We start from the raw sequence: 12,421 nt of genomic DNA, 5'->3' as shown, positions 1-12,421 counted from the left end.
CGTTTGGGCGACGGTTCCAAGTACCGTTTCTGAATAATATTTAAGGATTGGGATCTGCAACTGACAGAGCATCTTCAATCATCTTCAAACGACAACAAAATCAGTGATTCGGGGATCATCATTTAAATTTTCAGTCTTTTATTTTCCAGTGTATTTTTCGTACTGTACAGTATTTAAAAATTCCTAATGCACTAATTATATCAAATTCGAAGATAATTTTCTATTTTTGAATTTTACTTTTTTATTATTGAAAAAATACATCAACAATTATAAACTAAAAGAAAATGAAAAAAGTTGAGTGGCATGACATAGCAATATCCACGATGCATGCATGATGATGTGATCGTCCCCGTTAATATCCAACGCCATAGTTAGGGTTTTCTTTTCATTTCTATGTGATCCTTCTTCCCCCTTTTCCGCTTTTTAAAATTTCTAGGGTTTTAAAAAAGGGGCACACACCCCTAGCCCAGCCTATTCATCCCACACCCAATATCCTTCAATATCTATCCATATATAAATATATATAGATGTGTGTGTGTCTCTAACTATATATATAGTTGAGATAGAATTGGCAGAATTAAGATCATATCGATATCTATATATATATATATAGCTGATCGAGAATTATTGGCAGAATTAAAATTGGATGGATGAATCAAAGATTATTAGTTCGAGTGGAGGAGGAGGAGGAAGAGGAAGAGAATCAATGGTGGCGATTCGAGCAGGTTTCAACAAAGTGAAGCCTTACGTGGCAATGATCTCTCTGCAGTTTGGGTATGCTGGAATGTTCATCATCACCCTTGTTTCTTTGAACCGTGGATTCAGCCATTGGATTTTCGTCGTCTATCGCCACGCTGTTGCCACCATCGTCATCGCCCCTTTCGCCTATTTTCTTGAAAAGTACGTAATTAATTATCTTCTTTCTTCATATATATGATGCTATGCAGTTAGTTAATTTGTTGATGATGATCACTATATATATATGATTATAATAATTGATTAATTAATTAATTAATGCAGGAAAGTGAGGCCCCAGATGACAAAATCCATCTTCTTCAAGATTACAGTTCTTGGGTTCTTGGAGTATGTCATACTTGATTAGTAATTGCTTATCAAGAATATATACTAATTAAAGATGAATATTAAATTATACTATGATATAATACGAATTAATTAAATATAATTAGGCCAGTGCTGGATCAGAACCTGTACTGTGTTGGACTGCAATACACCTCAGCAACCTTTGCATCAGCTATGACTAATGTTCTTCCTGCTGTCACCTTCATAATGGCTCTCATTTTCAGGTACCTGCTTACTTTATTTTACTATTATTCATCTAATTTAAATACTACTCCATATAAGTTTCCTCCTTTTTCATTTTATTTTTCAATTGTTTTGTTATATATTTTCATAGTTTTTAATTAAAAAAATAGTACCACTATATATATATATATATCCAATAATAGATTTAATATACACGTTTTATTTTAAAGACCGTTATACCTAGAAACACAGATTCTCACTTCTTGAGTTTGAGGGTATATATATCATTCAAAAAGATGGTTCTGTTTATTGATTTTTTTTCTTTTAATATAATCTATTTATAGAATAAGTAATATTCAAATAATAATAATAAACTAAAAGAAATTACAAAGTAGATACACTCTATATACGTCATACATATATTATCTAACAGGGTCAAGTGTGATTGGTTGGGGTTTGAAATGTTTGAAAAAATAATAATAATAATAATAATAATAATAATAAAAAAATCATAAAATCTTTGTAAAATCACCAATCAAATACACCTTTTATATATATTGATTCTTAGAGTTTGTAATGTTGGAATCTGAATGGAAACCATTAATCAAACACTGAGACTGAGTGGTTGATGAGTTACTTTGCATCCATATTATCTTATCCTATGTCATTTTTTTCGTGCTTCTTTTTATTTAATTTGTTTTAGTTTTGGTGAGATTAATAACGAATCATAGTACTATTAATTAATTAGGCTGGAAAAGGTTAATTTGAAAAAGATGCACAGCATCGCCAAGGTGATTGGCACACTAATAACAGTGAGTGGGGCAATGCTTATGACACTCTACAAGGGCCCCATCATCGACATCTTCTGGTATTCCCACGGCAGCGGCCACCGCAGCGCCACCGTCTCCGCCGCCGCCAATCAACACTGGCTCCCCGGCACCTTTATTTTCCTCAGCTGTATCATCGGCTGGTCCACCTTCTTCATCTTGCAAGTAATTAATTATTAATCAATGAACCAACCCAAATTTAATTTATTTATGGTACAAACTCCGAATGAATGATTTGAACGAATATCATATCGATGATCAGAATCACACCCTGAAGGAGTATCCGGCGGAGCTGTCTCTGACGTCGTTAGTATGCCTGACCGGAACGATCCAAGGCGCCGTCGTGGCGGTGATCATGGAGAGACGAAAGAGTGCTTGGGCTATTGGCTTTGATTCAAGGCTGCTTGCAGCTACTTACTCTGTCCGTACACATACATGACTTCAAAAACTCTTGTAATTGTCTGAATGATATCTAATGGTGATCATATCATATCATTTTTGTGATTGAATTGCAGGGCATTGTCTGCTCAGGAATGGCGTATTACTTGCAGGGAGTAGTGAACAGGGTTCAAGGCCCTGTTTTCGTGACGGCATTTAGCCCTCTCATAATGATCATCACTGCTGTCCTAGGAGCCATTGTCTTGTCGGAACAACTTCATCTCGGAAGGTACGTATATACCTAGAGATATATACATACACCATTATCAGATTTTACAGTTTTGTTAAACAATTGATGCAGCTTAATTGGAGGAATCATTATAGTTTGTGGGCTGTATTGTGTGGTTTGGGGGAAGTGCAAAGACAACAATAACGCTAAGCTCTCATGTGAAGAAGAAGAAGAAGACAACAACAAAGCCCAAGAACTGCCTGTAGTGGACAAACCGGCTATGGAGGGCAATCCTGAACCACTCACTCAGAAATCTAACAAGAAATCATTTCAGATGGAAGACCCTTGACTTGATGAACAATTAGAAGAACAGATTACCAATCTTCCCTCCTTCATAAATCTCTTTCTTGTATAACTGAACAGTGGCATGTGCTACAATAATACCCTTTATCTGATCTGATCTGATGTTCAATCAAAATGAATGCTTACATACTTTATATAAGATGGAAACTTGGGACATATTTTCTTACCAGGATAGGATAGGGGGTGAGGCCAAGAATTGGGCTTGGTTTGAATAATTCTGGATAAAAATGTATCAAGTCCAAAGTAACGTAAATGGGCTGGCTATGGCTAATCATAAATCAACTGAATTACCCACCTGCTTGCTGACATGTGTTTCTTTTGATTCGATTCGATTTCCTCGAGAACAAGAGGGATTGGTGAAAAGCATTTTCCATTGCGTGTCATATTCCTGTCGTGTTGTATGTATGTATTGTTTTAGCACTGTGAGTGAGATTTCGTTTTCGATTTCAATTTCAATTGCACTGCGCGAGGCGGAGAAGACCAACTGAGACAGTGGGTAGGGTCAGCAATCAATCTAGTGCAAAAAAATGGCGATGTGGGTATTCGGGTACGGGTCGCTGATTTGGAAATCAGGGTTTCCGCACGACGAACGCGTCGTGGGTTTCATCAAGGACTACCGCCGTGTCTTCTACCAAGGTTCGTTACTTAGTCGGTTTCTCTGCAATTCCTTCCTTCCTTCCTTCCTTCCTTATGTATGATTTTGATTTTGAGGCAGTGGAAGATCATCGATTATTATGCATTTTCCTCACAAATCATGAATGAATGAATATGCAGGAAGCACTGATCATCGAGGGACTCCAGAATTTCCAGGCAGGACAGTCACGTTGGAGCCTGCCAAGGGGGAAAAATGTGTCAGTTTGTTTCTCAGATCTTAACTAATTAATATCATCCATAGCTTAGGATTCATTCATTTGCTCTGCCTGCCATGAAATGCTTCTCTTCTTCATCTATCTTTACTCCTTAGAATGAGTAAACCAAATAAACATTCCATTCTCTGAGTATTAATTGTGATGCATTTCCTAATATTCCATCTATCTGTGAATTATATTTACTGCACGTATTTCCTTCCATGTCTTGTCTGTGGCTACGGCTAAAAGTGGGGTGCTGCTTACAAAATAACCAGCAAGGAAGATCAACACATTGCTCTAGAGGTACTTGATAATCTGCGCTTTGGTGTACTACTACTTTCAACACAGAATAATAATAAGAACAATAATAATAAATCTTTCCTCTGCATTGCAATTCTTGTGTAGCATCTTGAAGTAAGGGAGAAGCAATATGACAAGAAGGTTTATGTCGATTTCTTCACTGTAAGCATTTGTCTGTCTGTTGGTCCTTCCTTTTCTGGTTGGATTTCCACACATTTATCATTCAAGAAAGATTTCATACATCCAACTGCTGGTGATGGCACACATGTTTTCAGGACCCTGATTCTTCGACACCTGCTGTCTCCAATGTCTTGGTGTAAGTTCTTATTACACGACGATTGTTCATTCCTTGTGTCGCCATTTTATCTCTATCTCTATCTCTGTCTCTGTCTCGATGTTTCAGATACATAGGATCTGCAGACAAGAAGCTTAATGTGAACTATTTGGGACCTGCCCCCCTCCAAGAAATTGCCGCGTATGTGTTCTTTTTTCCACGCATATTTTGTAAGAACCTTTGCCTGATTCATTGTCGAATGCTTTCCATTATGCAGCCAAATAGCTGCGGCAACTGGTCCTTCAGGACCAAACAGGGAATACCTCTTCAAACTGGAAAATGCCCTCAAACAAATAGGTAATGCCGACATTTATCATTACAACTCCAGGCTGCAATTTCTCCATTTACCTTAAGATGTTGTGTCATTTTTGGACTCCAGGATGTGAAGACAACCATGTCTCCGATTTGGCAAATGAAGTCAGGCAAATAATCTCGCGAGGATAAGCCATCAATCGGGTCAGGGAGGCGCTTGCTGTCTGTCAATTGCCCTGTTTTTAAAAGACGTTCTTGTACCAATTCTTCTCTCACTCAAATAGACACAATAATGTCAAACTATCGAGGAAAGGGAGAGGAGCTAAAATCCCCTAGGATTTGAATACCTTGCTACTACTTTTACCTTCAAATTTAATGTGGGTGAGAGGTTAAAACAGATGAAAAAGACGAGAAAGGTTTGATATTTCATTCGACAGTCCGCATCTTAGAAGTCACCATTTGTATAAATGGCATGCATATATGTATGTACCTTCCACATTTATTCAAATAAACAATGTTATCATATGCCTTTTTGAAATATATACACGAGAACGAAGCACATCTTCAGAGGATCATCAAAGCAGCTTTGCTTGTATGATGGACACCGAGTATGGCGAGCTTCAATACAGCACCACCTTGGCACAAACTGCAAAATTACAGAAGCTGAATACAATCAAAGCAGAAGTTAAAATGAGGCAGGTTCGTTTCACAAACAAATAATATCATTAGATCTAGAAGCTAAAAGAACATAAATAAAAATTGAAACAAAAATAAAAAGGAAACTGGCCAGAGTCGAAAAAAGCTTCTCTCCCAATAGAAACCTCTCAAACCAACACTACTATTGAAAAACATGGGTGGGCTTATTAGCCTTAATCAATACCCTAACTTTTCTCTAAATATAAATGGGCTACAAAGAGTGAATTGGGAAAAGTCAGATTTAATTTTCAATTCCAAGAATATAGAAATGGAAGTGAGTATTGAGATCATGAAGATGACATGTGCAAGGAAACAAACTCACAAAGGCTATATGATGGTCCTGACCAGTTCAAATATCTCTCATTTCATAATGTAAGTGGGTGATGGACAATAAAAACACCAACTAATCAGTGGACATCACCATGAATTTGCAATAGGACCATTCTATTCTTATCATTCATTCCTATCAAAAACATTTCAATCATATATACGAGACCAACCAACCAACCAACCAACCTTATACAACACACAAATTCACTATTTCATCTCCCAGTTGTATTGTATCGACAAAATCATGTTCTGCACTGCACTGTTAACCCTTCACCATTCATTCATCTATTACAACAAATATATACATACATACATACACATATATGTATTGTCTTTCCACAAATGATCCAAACTGTGCTGTAAAAGCACCAGTCCTTTTAAAATGAGTTGAGACCATGAGACAACACACGTGGAGCCTCTCAAGCCCTTCAACACCCCTCCCCTCCCCCCCTACATCATACATATATACATTTATATATTTCATCTGTCTTGTGTTTACACCCCTTCTTCTTCTTCTTCTTCTTGAAAGTGAAGAATGAATGAGGTGCAGTGCAGATCAGATGACAGGCCATTGTGCTGCTTTCATCCCACTGAATTGGTTGTAGGGGTTTGTGCTTTCTGTTTGAATGAAAGGCTCTTAGTTTTAGCATCCAAACAAGCCAACCTGCATCGATCACACACTACTGCATCGCCAAGAAAATCGCCTATAACCATCCCAAAGATCTTGGCTCTAACAAGTTTGCTCAATCGTCTCGATGTCAAACCACATCAACCTGATGATGATCATCAACATCATGATGTGTATCTTCAGAGTTCATCAACCTGCAGTCCAGAAGGTCAGTTTTTCTTTCTTACCTTTTTCGTTATTTTCTTTTCTCTCTCTAATATTCTACATACATTCAATTCTTTCCTGGAAGTGGTAAAGGATGAGAGAGTATTCAATGATGGATGATAGATAGAAAACAGCAATGAATGCATGATAAAGATGGGACTAATAACCTGTTCTATCTGAACAATTCAGCTGTCTCATTATGACTATTTGGTAAGATAATTCACTGCTGACTTCATTTTTTACGCAACAACTTTGAAGACTTTAGCACTATTTAACTTTTTAAAAATATCATATCAAATATATATATATATATATTTTTTCTCAAAAACTATCATTTAATACTAACATTTTACTATTTTCAAATTTTCAAAACTCCAAAATTCCCAAAAGTCTCTTGTCTAAACATAGTAGATTAGTATTGTAGGTTATATGGGATGATGAGTTAGTGAATATTATTGAGCAGTACAGTAAATGATTAAACTAATCTTAAGAAGGTTGTAAATAAATTGGTAGGAGAATGAGTCCAAAAGCAACAGTTTTAAAAAGGTTAAGGCCATGAGTACAACAAATAATTGTATCTCTAAGCTTACGTTTTTCCTCAAGAACGAAAAAGATGTAGTATTGAACTATTGATCATATGGAATAGTTTATTACATAATGACTCAGAAATTTGGCAAATGCAGACTCGTTTATATCAATCAAATTTGAAGACAATGGTGTTGCCTCATGGGGCAGGGAGAGTAAAAAAAGGCCCCATGATCTGCAGTGTGACATGTCCTTGAGAAAAAGTTGGGGCATTGCTAAGAATGCCAAGGGTGTCGTTGAGCATGCAAAGCCACGCGTCTTGCCAAGGTGGCGAAGACGGATAGGCCACCTCTTCCATGCTGTCAGACGAAAGAGGTCCAGCAAAGGCAATGTTTGCCATGTGGGCACAAAGCTGGAAGCAACCAGGGTTAAATATGGTTGGGTTAAGACCCTCGCAAAGAAGAGAAGTAAAGATCACTAGGGCTGTGAATAGGAAGAGGACTTTGAGCTATTCTTGCAACTCCCCATTTTGTGTGTATACTGTGTGCCTAAGTATGAAATCGAATTTCATTTTTAGGCCAAACATGAAGAAGAAATGTGTGATATAAAAGAAAACATCATATTGTGTTCGAATCAGAGGATTTCAAAACATAGAATCAGTGACATCAGGAGTGTTCATCAAATTCAAACCATTTATCAGTGACATCAAGAGTGTTCAACAAGTAGACAACTATAAGTCCAACTTTCGGTGCTCACACAAGGAAACATAAGAAGCACAAGGGCCACACAATTTCTCTAAAATCTTGTCCTCTATCGTCTTCCAAGCAAAAATATAATACGACTCAGTTAAAACACGTTTGTGACATGAAACAAGAATGTGTGGGAGTTTTTCCTGGTGTCCAAACGATGTGTTTTCTTTTCTTGCATTATAAATTATGTCCTTTATTCCCACAAGTGGAAACTGAGGGATGGCAACCATGTGCAAAGTGCTATTACGTGAGTTAGTTTACTTGCATCATTCAATACTAACAAAGAAGTTTGTAGGGCAGTGTGTTCCCTCTGTTGGCTCTCTCTAGCTAAGCAATAGGACAAATCAAAACAGGACCACCATACGCAGTTATTAGGGAAAGCTCATTATCAACTCATTCGAACAAACAATTTATTAGTTTGCTAAAAACTCCCCATCTGTCCTAAACTACAGTTTTGTTCTTATTCAATCACTTACATTTCGACTTCTAATCTATGCAGCCTCACTAGCTAAGAACCAAAATGTGTTGCAACCTTTTCTCTTGACAAAATAACATGAATCTGACAATGATTGAACAATAAGAGAAGCAAGACCACTAAAATTTTGAAGCCACATCACAACAAAAATAGACTTCCACGCTATGGATTTCTGCCTGCCAGTCGATAAACTGAAAATTAGGAACAATCACTGTTCTACACTAATTTAGAAAAACCAGCTAGTGGATCAATGAGGAACCATTTATTGGCTTAGGAAATTAATGCAGCATCGAAAAAGATAGAGACCTAATCACCTACGATTTTTCAAATCTAAGCTGCATGATAAGCATGTCTCCTATAAAAAGTATGCATAATTCATAGTTTCTAAGATGAATAAAGCAGAAACTCAATAATTAGGCAATGAAAAGGAATAATGACAGCAATGGGGGACACCTCCCATCTCATCCACTTACATAATCAAGAACATACATAACAAAGGGCAGCAGCTTTATTTGGTTTTTGTTCCATCAGTAGTTAAGGATCAAGTCAAAAGATGTTCTCCAAAAAAAAGCCACATACATTGTTTTGTCACAACACATTGCAAGAGTCCATACCTGATTCGAAAGCTGGAATTCAATAATATGTGCAAACATGTAGGCTTCTGAATAAAGATTATCATGCATCACCCTTTTCTTCCTTTACCTTTTCTTTGCCATCAGTCCCACATGCTTCCTTTCTACACCATTTATTTGTTGTTTATCCATCCCTCTCTCTTTCTCATCGTGATGGTATATCCACAAAGTCAGTTTGATGGTTAAAATTAAAGGGACAATTAGGTTAAACATCAAAACATGATCATGCTCTCTATTCCTTTGCAAGTTGCAAACAGAATCACTAGATGGATATACATGTCCCCCACAAAATTCTACCTATAGAAATCATCACAATCTTCTGAAATTCAACTATTTTAGGTCACCAAGTAGCGTGTCTAGTAGATTCTGAAATCTGAATTGGGCTTAATTTCATTACTGATGAATTCTAGACATATGGACTAAATCTGAAGACCTAGTTTGTAGTTGCCCTAAAAATTTGCTCTTAATGGGCTGGTTTTGGTGTAGGCAACCTTCAGGCTCTGTTTTGGACATGTCTAGTCTAGGTCGAACAATCCAATTCGGTGGTGATCCAATAAGGGCCATAGAAATTCAAGATTTGGTTGGAATATAAGAGCATTCAATGGTCACTCAGTACTCTAATTAAGCTATCCAGCCGATTGACATTCTAATCTACCAAGAAAAAACTGAAACTTGACAGGATTTGCAGAGACTGTAATAGTTATAAATAAATAATCCAGAAAATATACAACCATGGATTATCAGAAGTCAAAAGCCGTTAACCTTCGATCATCGCCCCACAGCGGAGAGATGGGCGATTCAAAGGTGGAAACCATTGCCAGACATGCCCAGTGGAAAATCGAGAGCTTCGGGCCAACAACTGCTTACAAAAGATCCGATCTTTTCAAAATGGGGATATGGAATTGGTATGCACACGATACCTATCTGGGAATTAATTAATTAAGCATGTGTTATTTCTTCAGTCTGTACTGTAATGTACTGTACTCTGCCATTGCCTGCCTGCCTGCCTGCGTGATGATGACGATGATCTATCCATCTCAATCAATGAAACCCTAGGCACTTGTTAGTGGAGAGGAGCTGGTCTACATTCATCCGGCTTTTCCCCGAACCGTCCCGGGTTTCCAAGGAGCAGCCGCCCGTTGCCCGGTTCGTCTTACGTGTCACCATCCCCAGCTCCAATTACAGATCCTTCGTCTTCCCCGGTAATATCAGTCACCACTGAATCTTGGCTGTTTGTCCCTGATCTTAGGATTCATTCGATCGCATTTTTGCTATATATATATATATATCCATATATACGTTGGTTGCAGTTCAAGAGAGACTCCTACGAACGAAAGATGACTTCTCTTGCCCTGTGGAAGTGAACGGCCAAGCTCGTTTAGTCATTGATGTCGAGTTTATGGACCTTAAAATCTCCTCTCCGAATGTGAGCTTTGTACAGCAGTTTCTGTAAAATTAAGAACATGATCATATGATACTTACCATAAGATCCTTCATCTGAATCTCATCTCAGGGGGGAGAGAGAAGTTCAATATGGCCCGGCAATGGCGATAGCAATGGCACAATGCAGCATCGAGCAGCACAAACCAGCCTGAGATGCCTCTCTCGAATGCTCGACGAAACCATTCATACAGATGTTACCATCAATACTGCTGATGGGCAGCTGCAAGCCCACAGAGCAATCATCTCTTCGAGCTCCCCTGTTTTTCACAGCATGTTCGAGCCCGATGATCTAAATGATAGAGAATGGTCATCGTCGTCATTGTCCTCCTCCACCATTGATATCCAAGACATGACGAGCGAGTCCTGCTCTGCGCTTCTTCATTACCTGTATGGATCCCTGAACAAGGAAGAATTCTGGAAGCACCGGTTGGCATTGTTGGGCGCCGCAAACAAGTACGATATGGGAGACTTGAAGGATGCCTGCATCGACAGCCTTGTTGAAGACATCAACTCCGGGAACGTGCTGGAACGGCTGCAGCAGGCTTGGCTGCACCAGCTGAGTAAGCTGAAGGAAGGCTGCTTGATGTATCTGATTGATTTCGGCAAAATTTACGATACTAGAGATGGGATGAATGATTTCTTGAGGAAAGCTGATCCCCAACTTGTGGTAGAGGTGTTCCAAGAATTGCTTGCAGTTTGGAAACCGACATGATTATGATTAATTCCAATTGCATTGTTATATGTACAAACACTCCTCACTAATACTGTGTAATAAGGAAAGTTTTTGGGATGGAAGGTTGGTGGTTAGTGCAATTAGAGCTGTTATGCATACTTAAAGCTCAACTTGTTAAAGGAGGTTTGAATTGGACTTGAGGTTCACTGTTGATTTTTTGGCCGTTGTGAACCATCGGAAAGTGTACGTACGGTAGTAGTTGTAGTAGTAGATTGAATAAGAAATCGAATCAGATCACAAATTCAAGCACCACGTTGTATGCAGATTCTTAAAACGAACACCGAAAGTTTTTCAAGATAGAACCGATGTGTTAAGAAGGGATCCGGGCATTCAACCTAAAACCAATTGATTATAGGTGGAGTGAACCTTCACCCCCTAATATATATTAGGGGAGTTCCCACACATTTAGCAATGTGGACAATATTCAACACAAAGAATTCAGAATGGAACCCAAATTTGGGAATCAGAATTCTTGGGAGAATTTTAACATTTCAATGGAAGGAAAAAGAAATTAAATGAAAAAGGACTACTTAAAATTACATTTTCACCCTTTAAAGTATGACATTGTATTGTCTTTATTGGGAAAAAAATCATTTTTGTCTCAATATAACTAAAATTCATCAATTTTGGTCACAATATAACCAAAACTCATCATTTTTTGTTCCACCGTCAACCAACCGACAAAAAATATTGACGTGGACTTAACGAAGCTGACGTGGCGGATGACCTGGAATGAACACGGCCGTGTACTATCCTACACGCCCGTATTCCTACAAGTCAGCATCCGCCAGTCACACTACATGGCCATGTTTCACTTAACATGACTGTGTAATAGTCCAACGGCCATGTTTCCTGGTTGTGTACATACACGACCGTGTGTCTACATGAACACGGCCATGTTCATCTGAACGGTCAATTCCCGCGATGAAACACGGCCGGGTATGGTGGTACACATGGTCGTGGTATAGGTTTATGACCATGTACTCATGTTGTGTTGTCACACGGCCGTGTTAGGTCATTTAATTTTGTTATCTCCCTCGTATTTTACACGGCCGTGTGAGATTTTATCAAAGGCATGTATCTTTCTGTCTAGAGATTAAATTTTAATATATATATATTTAAATTCGTATAATGAATTTAAGAAAGTTAATTAAAACTTAAATATTACTGAAATTTGAAGTTTGAATTAAAATTAGTAAGGATAATCTAAAC

The 12,421-nt window shown here is 38.0% G+C and overlaps 4 protein-coding genes across 5 annotated transcripts; all 4 read left to right on the top strand.

The window, feature by feature from the left end:
• The first annotated feature begins 427 nt into the window (after nucleotides 1–427).
• LOC127250292 (WAT1-related protein At1g44800-like) lies at nucleotides 428–3,264 on the top strand. The gene is made up of 7 exons (XM_051273485.1): nucleotides 428–900; nucleotides 1,021–1,083; nucleotides 1,188–1,304; nucleotides 2,012–2,255; nucleotides 2,353–2,511; nucleotides 2,606–2,757; nucleotides 2,830–3,264. Exons 1-7 carry the CDS (start codon nucleotides 647–649, stop codon nucleotides 3,044–3,046), a joined length of 1,206 nt encoding a protein of 401 aa, XP_051129442.1. The 5' UTR covers nucleotides 428–646; the 3' UTR covers nucleotides 3,047–3,264.
• Nucleotides 3,265–3,441: 177 nt separating this feature from the next.
• LOC127250296 (gamma-glutamylcyclotransferase 2-3) lies at nucleotides 3,442–5,576 on the top strand. The gene is made up of 8 exons (XM_051273488.1): nucleotides 3,442–3,696; nucleotides 3,835–3,911; nucleotides 4,158–4,211; nucleotides 4,314–4,370; nucleotides 4,484–4,524; nucleotides 4,612–4,683; nucleotides 4,760–4,839; nucleotides 4,922–5,576. The coding sequence occupies exons 1-8, from the start codon at nucleotides 3,588–3,590 to the stop codon at nucleotides 4,984–4,986; spliced, it is 555 nt and encodes a 184-aa protein (XP_051129445.1). The 5' UTR covers nucleotides 3,442–3,587; the 3' UTR covers nucleotides 4,987–5,576.
• Nucleotides 5,577–5,878: 302 nt separating this feature from the next.
• Nucleotides 5,879–7,810, top strand: LOC127250295 (uncharacterized). 2 transcript variants are annotated; one of them, XR_007838659.1, is made up of 2 exons: nucleotides 5,879–6,862; nucleotides 7,336–7,810. XR_007838659.1 is itself a non-coding variant. In XM_051273487.1 (2 exons), the coding sequence occupies exons 1-2, from the start codon at nucleotides 6,356–6,358 to the stop codon at nucleotides 7,656–7,658; spliced, it is 624 nt and encodes a 207-aa protein (XP_051129444.1). In that variant the 5' UTR covers nucleotides 6,029–6,355; the 3' UTR covers nucleotides 7,659–7,810. The 2 variants fall into 2 exon arrangements, 1 of the variants encoding a protein (XP_051129444.1); XM_051273487.1 differs by having other exon boundaries at nucleotides 6,029–6,656.
• A 1,623-nt stretch (nucleotides 7,811–9,433) lies between these two features.
• Nucleotides 9,434–11,451, top strand: LOC127250293 (BTB/POZ domain-containing protein At1g21780-like). The gene is made up of 4 exons (XM_051273486.1): nucleotides 9,434–9,938; nucleotides 10,090–10,235; nucleotides 10,344–10,459; nucleotides 10,547–11,451. The coding sequence occupies exons 1-4, from the start codon at nucleotides 9,766–9,768 to the stop codon at nucleotides 11,186–11,188; spliced, it is 1,077 nt and encodes a 358-aa protein (XP_051129443.1). The 5' UTR covers nucleotides 9,434–9,765; the 3' UTR covers nucleotides 11,189–11,451.
• The last annotated feature ends 970 nt before the right edge of the window (nucleotides 11,452–12,421 follow it).

Source organism: Andrographis paniculata, unplaced genomic scaffold (genome assembly GCF_009805555.1).
Source record: "Andrographis paniculata isolate CXL003 unplaced genomic scaffold, ASM980555v1 Contig37END, whole genome shotgun sequence".
NCBI lineage: Eukaryota > Viridiplantae > Streptophyta > Magnoliopsida > Lamiales > Acanthaceae > Andrographis > Andrographis paniculata.
This window is presented reverse-complemented; position numbering and strand designations above follow the sequence as displayed.

What these genes read in the sequence shown, in the direction of transcription:
- LOC127250293 (XM_051273486.1), top strand. Translation starts at nt 9,766, where the DNA reads ATGGATTATCAGAAGTCAAAAGCCGTTAACCTTCGATCATCGCCCCAC. An exon ending in CAGATCCTTCGTCTTCCCCG is followed by an intron (nt 10,236 to 10,343) that starts GTAATATCAGTC and finishes CGTTGGTTGCAG; the next exon opens with TTCAAGAGAGACTCCTACGA. An exon ending in TTAAAATCTCCTCTCCGAAT is followed by an intron (nt 10,460 to 10,546) that starts GTGAGCTTTGTA and finishes ATCTCATCTCAG; the next exon opens with GGGGGAGAGAGAAGTTCAAT.
- LOC127250296 (XM_051273488.1), top strand. Translation starts at nt 3,588, where the DNA reads ATGGCGATGTGGGTATTCGGGTACGGGTCGCTGATTTGGAAATCAGGG. An exon ending in ATCAACACATTGCTCTAGAG is followed by an intron (nt 4,212 to 4,313) that starts GTACTTGATAAT and finishes ATTCTTGTGTAG; the next exon opens with CATCTTGAAGTAAGGGAGAA. An exon ending in GCTGTCTCCAATGTCTTGGT is followed by an intron (nt 4,525 to 4,611) that starts GTAAGTTCTTAT and finishes TCGATGTTTCAG; the next exon opens with ATACATAGGATCTGCAGACA.
- LOC127250292 (XM_051273485.1), top strand. Translation starts at nt 647, where the DNA reads ATGGATGAATCAAAGATTATTAGTTCGAGTGGAGGAGGAGGAGGAAGA. An exon ending in CCACCTTCTTCATCTTGCAA is followed by an intron (nt 2,256 to 2,352) that starts GTAATTAATTAT and finishes ATCGATGATCAG; the next exon opens with AATCACACCCTGAAGGAGTA. An exon ending in GAACAACTTCATCTCGGAAG is followed by an intron (nt 2,758 to 2,829) that starts GTACGTATATAC and finishes CAATTGATGCAG; the next exon opens with CTTAATTGGAGGAATCATTA.
- LOC127250295 (XM_051273487.1), top strand. Translation starts at nt 6,356, where the DNA reads ATGAATGAGGTGCAGTGCAGATCAGATGACAGGCCATTGTGCTGCTTT. An exon ending in ATCAACCTGCAGTCCAGAAG is followed by an intron (nt 6,657 to 7,335) that starts GTCAGTTTTTCT and finishes TGGCAAATGCAG; the next exon opens with ACTCGTTTATATCAATCAAA.